The following is a 16,601-nucleotide window of genomic DNA, read 5'->3' on the forward strand; positions in this document are numbered from 1 at the left end:
ATCATTGTGCAGTTTTAATAAGTTATCCTGTTGCAGCTCAGGTTAGTGCTAGCTTAGGATTTTGCCCGACACAGAGCAGATGTGCCCAAAGATAGCTAAAGCAGCACATACATCTAAACCCCAAGAAACCCCAAGCAGTTCTAAGTGTGATAGGCAGTTTGCTGAGAAATAGCCAAAGAATCACAATCCTATGAACCATCCCTCTCCAATTCAGTCATATTTTCCTCTTGTTTCTTTTCTTCTGGCCCTATTCTCACACCACTAACTTCAGAATGGATCTGTTTGGAACAGAGGAGAGGGGCATGTTATTAGCTACAATGTCAAGTTCCAGTTCGTCTCCTGAATGACAGCATTGTCCATTCAATCTCTTCAGAGTAAAAAAGACTAGGAATTCAGCTCTCCCACTTTCTGGGTGAGGGTGCTTTAACTGCTAAGGTAATTACAAAAATGAGGGCATGGCCACTACTACCAATCTTGACGGAATTTTAGGCTGGTATGTGTTCTGATATTTTTTTTCTTCATCACATATCTAAGGCAGATCCAATTCTTTAAATTTGCTCATCACCATCAGTGTTTATACTTAAACCATTAATCATACTATGTCTCATCTGGCTCCTTCTATGATGTGTTGACTACAGAAAAGCTACACTCTGATGAAATTTCCCCCTCACACCCTACCCAAACTTTTCCTAGAGACTTTTAAAAGGTTTTCTCTCAACTCTTGGCTTCACTCCTGGAGTACGCTATATACTGCTATGCCAGTAGTCTAGGTCTTTGATTTATTCTATACAAATAGTACAAACAATCGTCTAGATCTGTATTGCTGGATGTCACCCATTAATGATAAACAAAAGTAATGCTATTGATGTGTATATTTCTAAACAAGTTTTTAAATTTATATAGATTTCCAACAGCAGAACCTTTCTCTTCATTTTGTAAACCAGAACCAATTTCTAAATAAAAGGAGCTTTGATAAGAAAACATAGTGAAATGAAGACATGGAATGGTTTGTAGACTAAGACTTCATAGTCAGTTTCGGCTCCACCCCATTAGTCTACATCACTGGACTGGAACAGAAGGTAGTTTTTTTAAAAAGAGCAGAAATATTGTACAGCTTATCCTTTCACAGGTTTGAGCAGTGAGAAAAAAGGAAGAACTTGCAGAGGCTCTCTCTGCCTGCACTCTACACTGTTATGGTCAGAGCTCTAGCCCACTCCTTTCCAAAGCCATTCTTCATGGGCATAATGTAACTTTCAGTCAGTAATTCTTTTGCAACCACATTTTCTTGGAGGAACAGCTTTCTAAAAAAGTTAAATTTGTAATCAAATCAGTAGATGAAGTGATAAGGAGTGCCAGTCAGTTACAATGGAATTATCTAACAACCACTATAGAATATAAATACATACAAGTCTACAGTTTCACAGTGCCAGATATTACAACAGACTGGGAAACATCTATAGTAAGGAGAATAACTAAAGATAAAGACAACCTACCTTCTTCAAAGAGTGACATCATGTTTGTGCTTTTATTAGCGACCATGTTATTCAGTAAGGCAATTACAGTTTGCATTGTATTCCCAAGTATACTGTCTTGGTGTTCCTGTAAAAACAACAAAAAAAACCCAAATAAAAATAATCTAGTTTTCCTTTTGCGAGGTTAGAAGACGACTATTCCCCTCCAAAAATGTAGTAATACAAAAGCAATACTCCCTCAATCCGTTAAAGTTCAACATCTAAAGTACTGGAAAACCAGCCAAATATCTTAGTAGAGAATATCAATTTCAGGGAGCCAAATCTAAAATCTTGGACCAGAAGTTCTCCCATGTTCTTTTGAACTGAAAGAGTTCCTAGTTAGGTCTAAAATTTTAGGACTTTTAGAAATGGCACAGAGCTTTATCAACCTAATCTCTATATATTCAGAACCAGGAACATTTCCCTTGGTATGGTATTTCCTTTATTAATGGTATTAATTTTACTCTTTTTGGTTTCAGCTTGATAACCCACAGTAAGTCGTAAAATCTATTTGTTGGTTTTGTTTGTATACTTTCATAAGTATAAAATTAATTTCACATGCACATTAAAGACCTATTTCTGTATCAAATTGCATCACTCTTATGATGTCTTTCTTATGCTTGATGATTGCTTCACTGATTTTTCACAATTTTCTGAGACTATACTGATAAGAGGAAGGTGTCAGGGTTTATAAAGAAGTTTATTTTCCTCTGTTGTCATTAACACACTTGCAGACTCAACCTGAAAAGGGTGGATAAGGCAGTGCAATCAAAATACTTATTCATTCACACTAGTGACAGTAATAACTTACGTAACTTCCAAGAAGCCAAAAATGTGAGCAGCTTTTCCAAATCTAAGTCGAGATATAAATATAAGCCTGAATATATTTCAAATCGCCCCAGAAGGTTCAGGTAATATTTTGTCCAACTTTTCAGACTCAAAGCCACATAGAAACATAAATCCAAAGTGAAAATAACACCATCAAGAAAAAATTATCATATTTCATGTATTGTAGACTTTTCACATGCACCTAGGTGACTTCCATGCTTCCCTTTCCCAACAAATCTCTTAATATACTGCTATCACTCAACTACTTCACTGCCACAGAATATGCCATCTATTCTGATCCATCTCCTGTCTGACAGCAGGCCTTTGAAAAAAGTTAAAATTTAAGTTGAACAAGACAAAAGATCATTGGTCTGAAGTTGGGTTAAGTATTTCAGATTACAAAAATTACTTCAGCCCTTGAATACAGTCAAAGGAACTCTCTCCCTGACAGTTCCTTTAGGAGATGAGCACCAGTGGCCAAGAACAGTTTATTTTCTACACCTCTTTGCTCAGGTATTTATGACCTTCTGTCTCAGATATATGCTTGAAAAAAACAGGAGCAATCTATCCTTCTTTAGGATAATCTTATTGACCATCTAAATACCATAGCTGGTGCAGAATTAGGCTGCTTGACTGCTAGCCAGCAGCAATCACAAAGAACATATTTTACTATTCTTCCAACAGTTCACTTCAAGTCAACCTATGAATGGCATTTGGAGTGATACCTCCAGTTTATAAGCCATTTCTGGGTTGGGCCAGGACTAAGTCATCAGCACTGCATTTAGGATAAGCCACACTATTTGAATCCCTGCCTGGAAACATCATATAACTGGTTGCAAGAAATTCTCAAGTGAGACACTCCTGATGTTTATTTCTTGACTAGTCTAATAAAATTCAGGATACTGTGAAATGCATCTTCAATGCCACTTTGGAAAGTCCTCTGTTACAGTGGTATAAAGGGTCACACTATGTGAAGAACAAATGTTTTCCTTTAAACATTTAACTACTGAAGGAAAGGTTTTCACAGGCAGAGGCTCAGACTGCTTTGAGAGCATTAATTTGTTTCTGCACTCAAAAACTAAAATTAAATGCTATTATTTCCTGTAAATACTACAAAATATACATGATAACACAGAATACATTAACAGATACATATATACACATACACAGCCTCCTATTCAACTTCAGGCTGTATGAATTTTCTATTTGTACTAGAGCACTTTAAACTGGATCACAAGGAGAAGAGACAAGGAAGAGAGGCTCACAGCCTTTGAAGGACTGTAGTTTCCTACCAAACCCTAAAAAATATATATATCCAAGAGCCCCAAAGTTCTATTTACTCTACATAGCACTTTGAGATGTCATTTATGGTTTCTATAAAGACTACAATAAATATCTGTTCCTCTGAAGGTTTCAGATACAGCCTGATAAATCTAAAAGCAATGTTGAAAAGTATAAACACTACATTCTTCAAAAGATAAGGTAACCAATACAGAAAAGAGATACCATAAAGCCATAGTATTAAAAATAAATTTGAACTTATTTCCTACAGATAGCTGAAGGGTAAGAAAAACATTTTTTCAGAAGATCGACAATGTGTTTATCTGGTAGTCTATCATCACAATATCTTATTAATTCTCCTAAAGAACATTTAGAAAACAATACATTAAATAGTAAGAATGCCTATTTGTGTTATTGAAGATAATGATACATACACTGAGAATATAAAATTAATAAAAGCAAAAAAATTCCACAAGTGCCAAAATGAGAGCAGACTCAAATATTTTCTTTGCAAGTACTATATTTCTATTACTGCCCCATATATTTGAAGTAAACATCTTCTAGTAAAATTCCCTTTTGAGATATGCAATTACAAGAGAAGCTGGTAGTTGCTTACGATAGCAATATTTTGCATTCACCAGGTTAGTAACATTAAAATGAAGCCATCTTTGCTTTTAATGGAGATCAATTACACTATACAACCCTCTACTGAAAGACTAGCACTGATGCTTTTACTTACATCAAAGCATGTGTAACAGAACTTATCTTACCCTAAATGCATATAAACTAGAATTCAAGATGCAATGTAGGTATCCTGAGGAAGGAAAATGGTCTCTTAATGAATAAAATAATCTTACAAACAGTATACTCAGCTGTACTACTAGAGTTTTAACATATGTATCCTAGATGGTTTTTGACAAGATACTAGGTTTCAAGAAGCTACAGGTATGCTTTACTTATCTAAGCCATCACTGATCGCTGTTAAGAGTTGGTATTAGAGGTTTATATAAAAATATTTAACTTCTTCATAATCTATCAAGGAGCAAAGCTGATCTAATTTGTGTGCACAGCACCACAGACTGTGGACATTTAATGAACAGTGCACTTGACAGCTTTAATAAAACATAGCATTTGCCAGCAGAGATAATTAGAATTGAAGCAGCAAAATTCTAGTGTTTGGCAACACAGATGAAACAACTTCATTAAAATGTACGGCTTTGGCGAATGAAAGGCAGGAAAGCACTGGACCCTGAAGAATCAGCCTTCTCAAAACTAATTGCTTCAGTATTTAAAAAGGACAGCTATGAAATACCAAGGGCATAACAAGGAAATACTAGTATAAAAAAAAAAAAAAAAGGAACCACAGAAGATAAATCAAGCTTTTCAAATAGGACTGCACTGTATTTAGGCCATTAAACTTTTCATTCTAATTTTGAAGGGTTGTACGTTAACAAATGAAATTAGTTGAAGTATTTTTTTAAAGCCAGTTAGGTAAGAGGGTGTAAATTAGCAAAGTGGGAGTACGAATCTTGGCAAGATACTATGGCTAAAGCTGCCATTTCTCTTCCTTTAAGTGGATTAGAACTTAGAACAGCATAGGCAAACTACAGTATTTTCATTACATTTTAGATAACAAAAGAGATAGCAATTGTGATAAGAAGTTACCAATTCGGGAGACTTCACATACATGCCTCCTACTCCTGTATCTTAAGAATCCAGAAGAAAATGCACTAAATGCTATGTTTGCAGATATGCTGTAATTAACTCTAAGGACCGCTATATATCACAGTACTACAGCTCATTCAATACAGTCAGAGTGATTAAACTTTAACTATAAAGGGGCTCTCCTTCTCAAGCTTACATATGACCTATGAATGCAAGTGAGGTAAATAAGGGGCTGTAACAAGATGGAGGCTTGATTTTTTCATACACTAAATGCATTTAAAGAAGAAAATTATAGAAATGAACCATATCCAAATTATATTTACTAAAAGATGCCATTTTTACATGATGATTCTTTGGCACAGTATAGTTGAGATAAAATAAACCAAAGGATTGATGCTAACAAGGACCTTTAACAAGAGCACAGTTTAACACTGCATTCAACCTAGTTTATTTTGATATACTGTATTACTTTGTATATGTGAAATAGAGGATCAGAAACTTTTCTGGACATAACAGTAGAACCCTGCTGTATGAAATGGTATTATTAGCATGCAGCCTGCAAGGGACATTCACAACAGCATACGCACTGTTCTTCAATCACAAGAGGAAGCCCATTGAGAAACAAATTTAATCCAGCTACGTACATAGTTGACTAATCTGGTCTTTAACATTTTGTGGCTTTTGATGCATAATACCAGTTATGCATAAACTGAAAGCTTATAAATATGGATCTCTAATATTAAGGTAATACTATTCTCCTTATTAATGATTTAAGTCAGAAGTAAGCACAGCCATGGCTCTTGCTACTCTGCTTTTCAAAAAATTAGCCTTTTTCAAAAGCACAGTTCTAACAGAGCTAATATTTCCAAATATTTTCCTCTGGGTATGGTCATACAATAAGGAGCAACTACTAATCTGGCAACCAATTTCTGGAATAATCATGCTTCTCAGATGTATCACAACAGTGATATATTCAGTCCACACATGAAGATAAGAAGTCTTGCAACTTTCACAGAAATTCCTGTTGGAATATTGAAAAAAAAAAAAAAGAAAAAAAAAACCAAAATCTGTACTCTTAGTCACCAAGTGCTTAGGCAAAGTCAATCGAGGACAGGGAAACAGCAGTAATTTTGAAGGGCTGATGAAGGAGAAAGGACACCATTAATAAAAACCTAGGATGTCAAGTATCAACAAACAGAAAGCAGTAGTGTTAGTCTTCGATTTTGTTCTCCTATCCACTGCAGCAGGCAATGCAAAACTTCACAAGATACTTTTTGAGAAGTACATCCATTTTTGAGAAGTATATCAATTTACAAGTGCATTCTCTTGCCATACCTAAGTTCAGATTTTCAGAGACCTAGCAATCTTTCTTTTTATTCTGGAACACATTTGTTACACCCTTTTCATTTCCCTAAATTCCTTGTTATCATGGAGACGAGCATGCAAATTTATCTGTGTTAATGGTCAGAATCTCATGAGGCATAAGGAGGAAATGTGACATTTACAACAAACAGAGCTCTAAAGAATGTTGTCTCTGTAGAATTAAAAGATGAATTTTTTTACTTTTAGAAAACCAGCTTCTGTCAAGATCATACACGTACGTCTTTCATACAATATACATTAAGAACAGAAAATATAAATAAGGCCAGTGTCCTTTCTCTTCTCATTTTATTCCCAAATCCTGTGAGAATACAACTTCAAAGAACAGACACGTGAAAAGAACAGTATTTTTAACACCACCTATTAATAGCTTAACTACTTTTCCTCCTTTAAGAGGACCACTTCATGTTTCGAACTTGTGGAAGTTGAATAAACCATGCTAATCCAAGAAGAAAAATTTAAGTAGAAGGTTAAGGATTACAAAACTGTCTTATGTCAGCAAGCATGAGATTTATAAACTAAATAAAGAGAAGAATAGTTAAATCTGTTCAGAATTAGAGGTAGACAGTCTTCAAGGTTATTAAGAGGGAAACCATACAAAGGCTTGTCACCAGTACTACTTTATACATGATGAAAAGGGAAAGACGCCAGGATATCAATACACTCTTAAAATGAACATACAGTTTTTATAGTGTAAACTACCAAAGTCCCAAATTTTGAGTAAGAATTCCTTTTTGTTCTTGCTTTTGCTTTGTATTTATCTGACTAAAAAAAACAGCTATTGGCATGGAAGTTTCTGTTAGCCAATTTTCAGTGAATCAAAGTCATCAAAAGGAAAAAAAAACCCAACCACCAAAAAATAACCCCAAAACCAAAACCACAAACCACCATAAAACAACAAACCAACCACAGGAAACTAATGGTCCAATTCAGTGAAATTCATGTACCATTTTTTGTCTAATTTTTGGACAAAGACAGGATAAATTTTGTTGCAGCACAACACAGAAAACAATAACCAGCCATGCAATCTTACATTCACTGTTACAGATGAAGTGTAAAGCAACTCAGCAGCAAATCTCTAAATGCAATGCCATTTCTTCTTCCTACAGAATTGCACCTAAATTTCTGGCACCAATGAAACCTCAAAGCTTCTCCTTTGGTCCTGGAAACCTTAGGAAAAGAACTTATTCTCAACGGAAATTTTCTTTACTGTCTACAGAGGGAGCCTGAGAAGACTCATCTCAAGTAGAGTCAGGCTCCTTCACAGGAGCTTCAGTTAATTACTGAAGCATCTTCCTATAAAAACATAAATTTTCCCCATTACCTAGAAAGAAGTATCCAAGCAATTAGCTTCTTGAGTATTAAAGCTATTAATTGTGACTAACACTCAGAAACTCCCTTAAAAGAAAAATCTGCTCAAGACAGAAAAGACACTACGGAAAAGAACCTATATACATATCTTACTCTGGAGAATTAAACTTCCTCATATCAAGGAAGATCCTGGCACCCTGGAAGCATTCATGCTGGTACGTTCTGAAGCAATGAAGCTCTAGAAGTAATTGATACCACCACAGCAGTAACTTCATATTTAGTATAAATCTGTAGATACCTTGGAGAGTCTCAAGTATCAGTGAGGCATTTGAACTGCAAAGTCACTTGGGAGCTGCAATCAACCATTACACCAAGAAATTTCCATACCAAAATATTCACTTCTCACACTTGTGTTTTCAGCATTAATTAAAAGCTAGTTCTTCAACAACTTCAGAATGACAGATACCAATCAACTGACATCTTTTTTTCCACATGGATTTTGCTTTGATGTAAAAGACGCTTCGCCACTACAAGGAAAGAAGTTTAGATGAGTTTGGGGAATTTGCTGGTGACATTTTTAATTTAGAGAACATAGATTCATTAGACTTATCCAAAGGATCATATTAAAAACTTTGACTGGAAAAGGTTTGAAGGGTTCAGAATGGAATTTCTGCTTAAAATAATAAAGAGAGACATATGCTGAATAGGGTACTAAGTTAGGGAACTCACCTAGAATACTGAAAATTTAGTTTCAAATCTCTGCTGGAATCAGGCTGTGCAGGGATTTGAACATTGGTCTCCTTAACTCTGCATTCCCAAATACATCATCAACTGTTAAGGAATGGGTCTCTATCTCTTCTCCCTTCTCTACAGCTAACTAGTTGCTAAATTAGTAGCTAAAAACAGAAATTGAGACTGACTCATTGATTATACTACCTACTGAGGTGTGCAAGATCCAGATTGAAATACCCTTCCTGACATTTTCCCTGACAACTAAAAAAAAAAAAAAAAAAACAACTGAGGAAAGACTAGACTTTTCTGAGGAAGTAGAAAGGGATGGGAAAAATATCCATTGTCCCGCTTAATCTCAAATTGACTGTTTTATTCTTCATACTCACAGACTTAAACTCAGTGGTGCTGGAGAAAAAAGGTGTTGAATTAGAAGCCACGGGCTGACAAAGAAACACAGAGAAATGGAACCTGTCTGAACGAGAAAAGAACGCTTTTTCCCTACCATAATTTAGTTGGGCTGAGGGGAGATATAGTCATACTGGGTTTGCATGGCAAGGTTTTGGTAGCAGGGGGGCTACAGGGGGTGGCTTCTGTGAGAAGCTGAGAGAAGCTTCCCCTAAGATCCAATAGAGCCAATGCCAGCCAGCTCCAAGACGGACCCGCCACTGGCCAAGGCCGAGCCCATCAGCAACAGCGGTATCACCTTTGTGATAATATATTTAAGAAGGGGGGGGGGGGGGGGGGAAGGAACCTGTGCAATTGCAGCCAGAGAGAGGAGTGAGAGGAGAGAGGAGTGAGAGCAAAAACTCTGCAGACACCAAGGTCAGTGAAGCAGGAGGGGGAGAAGGTGCTCCAGGCACTGGAGCAGATTCCCCTGCAGCCCGTGGTAAAGACAGGCTGTCCCCCTGCAGCCCACGGAGGTCCACGGTGGAGCAGATATCCACCTGCACCCCATGGAGGACCCCACGCCAGAGCAGGTGGATGCCCCCAAAGGAAGCTGTGACCCCATGGGGAGCCCCCACTGGAGCAGGCTCCTGGCAGGACCTGTGGACCCATGGAGAGAGAGGAGCCCACACTGGAGCAGGTTTGCTGGCAGGACTTGGGACCCCATGGGGGACCCACGCTGGAGCAGTCTGTTCCTGAAGGACTGCACCCCGTGGAAGGGACCCACACTGGAGCAGTTTGTGAAGAACTGCAGCCCGTGGGAAGGACTCACGTTGGAGAAGTTCATGGACGACTGTCTCCCATGGGAGGGACCCCATGCTGGAGCAGGAGAAGAGTGTGAGGAGTCCTCCCCGAGGAGGAAGGAGCAGCAGAAACAATGTGTGGTGACCTGACTGCAACCCCCATTCCCAGTCCCCCTGCACTGCTCAGGGGGAGGAGGTTGAGAAAATCAGGAGTAAAGTTAAGGAGGGAGGGGTGGGGGGAAGGTGTTTTTAAGATTTGGTTTTATTTCTTATTACCCTACTCTGATTTGATTGGTAATAAATTAAACTAATTTCCCCAAGTCAAGTCTGGTTTGCCTGTCACAGTAATTGCCAAGTGATCTCTCCCTGTCTTTATCTTGACCCATGAGCCTTTCATTGTATTTTCTCTCCTCTATCCAGCTGAGGAGGGGAGTGGTAGAGCAGCTTTGCTGGGCACCTGGCATCCAGCCAGGGTCAACCCACCACAGTCATGCTGTCAAAAGCAGAAGGAAAAATGAATTTACATGTTTAATTTTTGGTTTTTACCCTTTGCTTTATGCCTTCTACCTCCAAAATACTATTTAGTTTGGAATACATTGTTTTTTCACACATTCACCTTTACTCAATCTGTTAATGCAACAGAGAATGTTGATAATTAGTTTATTCAAATTACATTAAACTTGAAAACAATGAAGGGCTGTTACATCAAAAGGAAGCATCTGCTGAATCTTCTGTTACTAGATTCATGGTATAGTCTCATCACATTTGGGATCTTCTAAATAATTTTATCATTTCTTATTTTCTATTATTAGGATTTTTTAGGGATTATCTAAGTAGTTAATTACTAGCCTGAAAAACAGTGGGAAATTCTCACTTTTTTAATACCTTTTTTTTAAGGCAGCCCGTTAATCTCAATCTTGGACACCTGTTCATAGAGGTGTTGCACTTTCCCAGAGATATGCATTTAGAAAACAAACATACTCAACAATCAGACTCTATCAGCTATCAACACTTCACTCAGCTCAAAGTACACATACTACTGCATATGGATGTCCTAGCAAATTCATCTCCCAGTCTTTCCCCACTCAAGTTATTCCCATAGCAGCAAGCTACATCTTCTGTTAGTTTATACCAAGGCACCAAGCCACAAGGCAGGAAACAGGGGAGCGCTAACAATATTCCTCAGTGAACAGACTGGCAGAAGTGCTGAAGAGTAATACAGCCAGCATTATTATCCCATGAGAGACAGTGCATCTCTTTCATGTTCCTGTCCTGGGCTTAGACAGACAAGCAATTATGCTCTAAGCAAACTATATTCTACTATGACACTAGGCAAACAAGACAAGAGGAATTATGAACTGATTGCTATAAGTGAAAACTCTATCTAGCAAAACACTGTGTTTATTAAGTGTAAATAAAAAATTGTTAAATAACTCTACTCATCACCACAGTGCTTTTTGGTGGTGTTATATTCAATAAACATTAACTCTCAACACTAAAGTTGTTTGCTTAAGAGTGAAATTCATATATACGCTAAAGAAATATAGGGACATTTTATGTGGCATGATTTTTCTTTGCTTGATATTCATGGTCAAGACAAGACAATCCATGATTGGCCCAATACTTAAATTATAACAACTCCCTTTCAAATCACCGGCCTCCTCCCTTCCTTCTGACATTTCAGAAGGTTACAGAATTGGGTATCGCCTCCATTTTAGCACTATTGTTTCCAGACAACTGAACACTAGAAAAAAAAGTATAATGGATGGTAGACTCAAATACATGCTTGGTTAGTTGGTTTGGGTTTTTTTTTTAATCAGTTAATTAAGGACCATGAACATTAGCAAACCTTTACCGTAATCAAATTATTAAATACTTACAAATCCAGGAAATGAAAAATATTTTAGGTATGTTACAATACCTCTGTGAGATATAGAAATAGGATTTATGGGTAAACTACCTCTGTAAAGTGTCGTCTTCTATAAATTAGTGGTATATAATCTCTACTCTCAACTCTATCTCAAGTTAATGTTCCCTGATAAACAGTATGTATATTACACACACACACTTTCATACCCCATGCATCACAGTGTTATCTTGACACCCATTCAAGTCATCTTGGACTTATACGTTGATGAAGTTCATATGATGAAGTTCATATATGCCTATATGAAGTCCAAGAATAAAAAGAGCCGGCATGAAAGTGAAAAATCAATGCTCTGAACAGAACTGAACTATGATACTGGAGCAAAGATTCAGAATTTGAAGGCAAGATTACAATTCATACTAGTCCTAGCTGTGTGTGTGCCACAGTGATTAAAACTCTCCTAAGTGGATTTGATACACATATTTAGGCTAAATAAGACTTGAAGTATTTGCTACCTCTCTTAATGTCAGTTTACAAAAATAAGTATTTGTGAAATCCAGGCCTAAAAAAATGTAGTGTTCATAGCCACCAAAAATCTCACTGCTCTTAGAGACACAAGTCTGGTATTAAGAGTCACATTTGGGAATATTTGGAAGGAGTAGCCAGACGACTTCTGAACTGGAACAAATAAAGAAAAAAATAAAAGGAAGTATAGTTTCTTATTCTATGTAAATACTAGAATCACGCTTTCTCTTGTAGACACAACAGGAAGGAAGCTTACTGTTATCCAAAAATCTCCCACAAATATCTTATCCACTCATCAGCCTAACTTGGTGTCTAACAAGCAAGCCACCAACCCTATTCTTTAACCAAATTCTGTGCAAGGTTAACATGATTTTGCTTTATTACTGTTTACCAGAAGGAATGGCATGTAGTTACGATGAAAAATTAAAAAGAATAAATAAATCTAGAGACTAAAAAGACAGCATTTCAAAGTTAAATCACAGTACCTTATCCTTGCTTAAATTGTTCTAGAATGTTGCTGCAATTTCCAGACTCCACAGAGTTTGCTTTTAAATTAGTTCTGCCTGTGGCAGCAGAACCAAAGACAGCATACATATCTTGGTTATGTTGGCCTAAGACAGAAATAACATTTTTTGCTTTCATCATGATCTTTTATTCCTTTATTTGTTTTCTTCCTGTTTTGCATTTAATACTTACTTTAATACTACCTGTGACCCTAGAAAAAGTGAACATGAGGAAGTTCACTTTAGTAGGTCATAATTCAGGTACGTATTTCAGCAAAATACTTATAAAGTGACAGCCCCATTTTAGGTCTATAAAATACAGACAGCATGAATGCAACATCAGTCACAGGAATTATATCCTCCAGCCACTGGAATTCACTGATATTGGAAGACAATCGTTTCCTTAGCCCGCAGTGGTCTGCCAGTGATGCCAGACTATGAAGCAAAACCAGAATCAGAACTGATGAGAAGGAAGTAAAATGGAGAAGAAATGACAGCCAACAAGAATAGCAGTAATAATAATAATTATTATTCAAAACATACTTGTAATATGAGGTTGATAATAATACAAATTTGTATATGCATTGTACGTGCATATCATAAATTTGTATGTGCAACAGATTACTGTTCTTGTGAATTTAAGATGGTACCTAAAATAAAAGAGGGTGGATTTAGATTACATATAAGGAAGAAATTATTTAGCATGAGGGTGGTGAGACACTGGAACAGGTTGCCCAGAGAAGCTGTGGATGCCCCATCCCTGGCAGCGTTCAAGGTCAGGCTGGACAGGGCTTTGAGCAGCCTGATCTAGTGAAAGATGTCCCTGCCCAAGGCAGGGGTCTTGGAACTACATGATCTTTAAAGGTCCCTTTCAACCCAAACCATTCTATGATTCTATGATTTAGTCACTTGAGTGACAACATCCTCATTTTCACATAGCAGCTACTATTAAATAAAAGGCACAGACATAAAGCATGAACAGTTCTCATCACCCAGAATATTAAACTAGGAAGACAAGACAGAAAACAGAAATTACTTCACTGAGTGTATAAAAAAAAAGTATAGCACAATGAATTTTGGAATGGCCTGAGTCTTGCTCCCATGGTGGCAATCTCAATAGTGCCAAGCAGTAGGCAGTTTGAAAAATTCATGGTACAGATATGCTCAGCACTACAGGGTCAGCTGGTACCCCGCTGTACTCCCTGTGGCACTCTTTGTGCGCTTGCCCGGCACAAACCAAGCACCACTTCTGAAAACTCTCATTCTCAGTTGTTCTGAAGTCCCCTCCTACATTTCAAAGAGGAGCAAGGGCACAACTTTGGATTTAAAAGCTGGTCTTAACTCAGATCTACAAGAATACAATGGACGGACAGCAATTCTGCTTCTCATAAGCATTTGTAAAGCAATATCAGATGCCATGACTTAGAAGAAAGTATACCTCTTGCTGCTACATATGATCTCACCCATAATTTATTCCATTTTTATAGGAGACTAACAGATGGATCAAAGACAGAATCAAGAATGACTAACATCAGCAAAACAGGAAGCTCTTCTAAACAAGTCCTACTTCTTTCTCAAAGACAGAGGAAGTTATTTTGCATTTTATTATTACTATTATTAACAGTATGTTGAACACCATTTTTTAAATTGCACATCTTTCCAGGGTAATCTTCAAATGATTTATTGTAATTTTCTTCATAGACTTGCCCAACCCCTTCCCCCCAAGTCACTTCTATTCAGGTGCCTACATAATGATTCAAGAAATGAACTTTAGGAATACAGGTTTTAAAATTGGTATAGGTTACAAAAATAAATTCTAGTTAATGACAAAGATATATTCCAGTCATCAATTCATGGTTTTTTCCGAGCACAGGTCCAATTCAAACCTTCCTGCTTTTCCTGACTGTTAAGGAAGTTATCTCCTGGAAACACAGGAGATACACTATGAAGCCACTGGAAACATAGTGCCTTCAACCCCCAAAAGAGTGACCTGACCTCCCCCCCCCCCCGTACCTCTTTTCAGTAGTAAACAAATACTAAACATTATATGAGACTTTATGTCTAGTGCTTTAAAAGAGGGACAGGATACATTAAGTACGTACACACACACAAATATACATATACACACACATTTTCTCATAAATTAACTATGACATACAAAATTCAAATGAAACTATTCTAACACTAAAAAATGAATGTCTTGAGACTCTATGTTGTTTCAAAGCAGAGCTAGATGTTCCGTTCCCTCAAATGTTCAAGACTTAAAAAAAAAAAAAACAAACGTTCCCAGTCTGCACTGACACACTCCCTAGGTTCTCACAGTACCTGTACCCCACAGTAGTTCTCTATCTCACATGAAGTGTAGAGGACTGAAGTTCTTCTATTTCTCCTCATTTTCAGTGAAAGTCCAGATCATCAGAAGCCTCTGCTACAACAAAAATTTAATATATACAAACTGAAGTAACTTCAGTAGGGGATGGTGAAAGACGCTAGTAAAACATCTTGCCTAGTAGTCAAAATACTTATTTTGAGCTTCAGAAACCCAGTGTCAACCAGTCCCTCTGGGTGATTCTGAACTAGGAATCTGCACTTGGCCCCCTCCCCTAAGACATTCCTGATTAATAGGCTACTGGCTACCCTGAGGTCTGCCTTTCTCCTCTGCCCCCCATGCCACTTTGTGCAGAAATTTCACCATGAACACAAGAAGCCTTTCTCAGTGAAACCTACATCCAAACTGCAATAATATCATGAAACACTGAAATAACCCAAATATCTCCTCCCTCAAACAACACACTCAAGTCCTGAAAACCATGGAGCCATGACCAGTTCCTATCAGCAAGATATGCTGCTCTGCCCAAGTTGTCTATCAACAAAAAGTAGTTTTATTCTCATATGAACTCACAGCCTGAAAAGGAGCTGGATACTTTTAGATCAAAGTAGCATTCTGATGCTGAGAGAAGCATAAAATATCATTGAGAACTACATTTATTATCACTAGAGGCCAGACAGAAATTTTAGCCAATATACGTCACACAATGTGTCAATGCACTTTAAAAGGAAAGAATAAAGAAAAAAAAATTACCAAAAGCCCCAAAATAATTGGGCCACTGGATTAAGACAGCATAGAAACATGTTTTACATGAACTGATTAAAATATTAACTCTGTTAGAACACAGGGTCTGAGTAATAACTAAAAGAGATAATTTTTTAATTACTCATAATAAGCCATTTCACAGTTATTAAGGTAACTATATTAGTATTTTACTTCACTTCGTTCAACCTATCTTCCCCGAATAGTTATTCATACTGAAAAATGTGTACAATAGATGTGAGAGGGAATAAAAGGATGAAAGAGGAAAACAGCTAAAATATATCTGAAAAGCTGGTAACAGGAATTTTACAAAAGCCAGGGAGAGGAGAGTAGGGTATCATTAGCCATTTTCATATCCTAATGGAACATGCAAGTTTCAGTCTGTTACTAAGACTGGGTTCATGGCAAAGAGCCCAAATGACGTCTGAGAAAGGATAATGTACCTTTAATGATTGAAATAGCAAGAAAATTAAATCTAATCATGTTTCATTAAGCATACTCTAGCTCCCATTTTTACTAAATTATTTTATTATGATTTCCCAACTGTCTGTTGAAATAACCTTTTACAGCAATTTAATTCACCATCATAAACAAGTCTCATTTCTCACAATGAAGTCCCCTGGGATTAGTGAGAGGAGATGGATAATCGAAACCTTGCCAATCCTGCAGCCACTAAGGTAACCACTCAGGGAGACAAAGATTTTTGTTTTCCTATTTGTG

General features: G+C 37.1%; 1 protein-coding gene across 9 annotated transcripts in view; it reads right to left on the bottom strand.

The window, feature by feature from the left end:
- The window catches only part of ULK4 (unc-51 like kinase 4), a 262,151-nt gene that overhangs the window by 93,167 nt on the left and 152,383 nt on the right, over positions 1 to 16,601 (bottom strand). For 8 of the 9 annotated variants that reach the window (XR_012774263.1, XM_075493361.1, XM_075493362.1 and 5 more), the window contains one exon: positions 1,494 to 1,599. Coding sequence is in view for 8 of the 9 variants with exons in the window: in XM_075493361.1 (XP_075349476.1) it covers positions 1,494 to 1,599 (106 nt within the window). In the remaining variant the exon portion in view is untranslated. Of the gene's footprint in view, positions 1 to 1,493; positions 1,600 to 15,120; positions 15,219 to 16,601 lie in introns of those variants that run through there. The other variant, XM_075493367.1, reaches the window with a different exon arrangement.

The sequence above is a fragment of the Mycteria americana genome, chromosome 2 (assembly GCF_035582795.1).
Source record: "Mycteria americana isolate JAX WOST 10 ecotype Jacksonville Zoo and Gardens chromosome 2, USCA_MyAme_1.0, whole genome shotgun sequence".
Classification (NCBI taxonomy): domain Eukaryota; kingdom Metazoa; phylum Chordata; class Aves; order Ciconiiformes; family Ciconiidae; genus Mycteria; species Mycteria americana.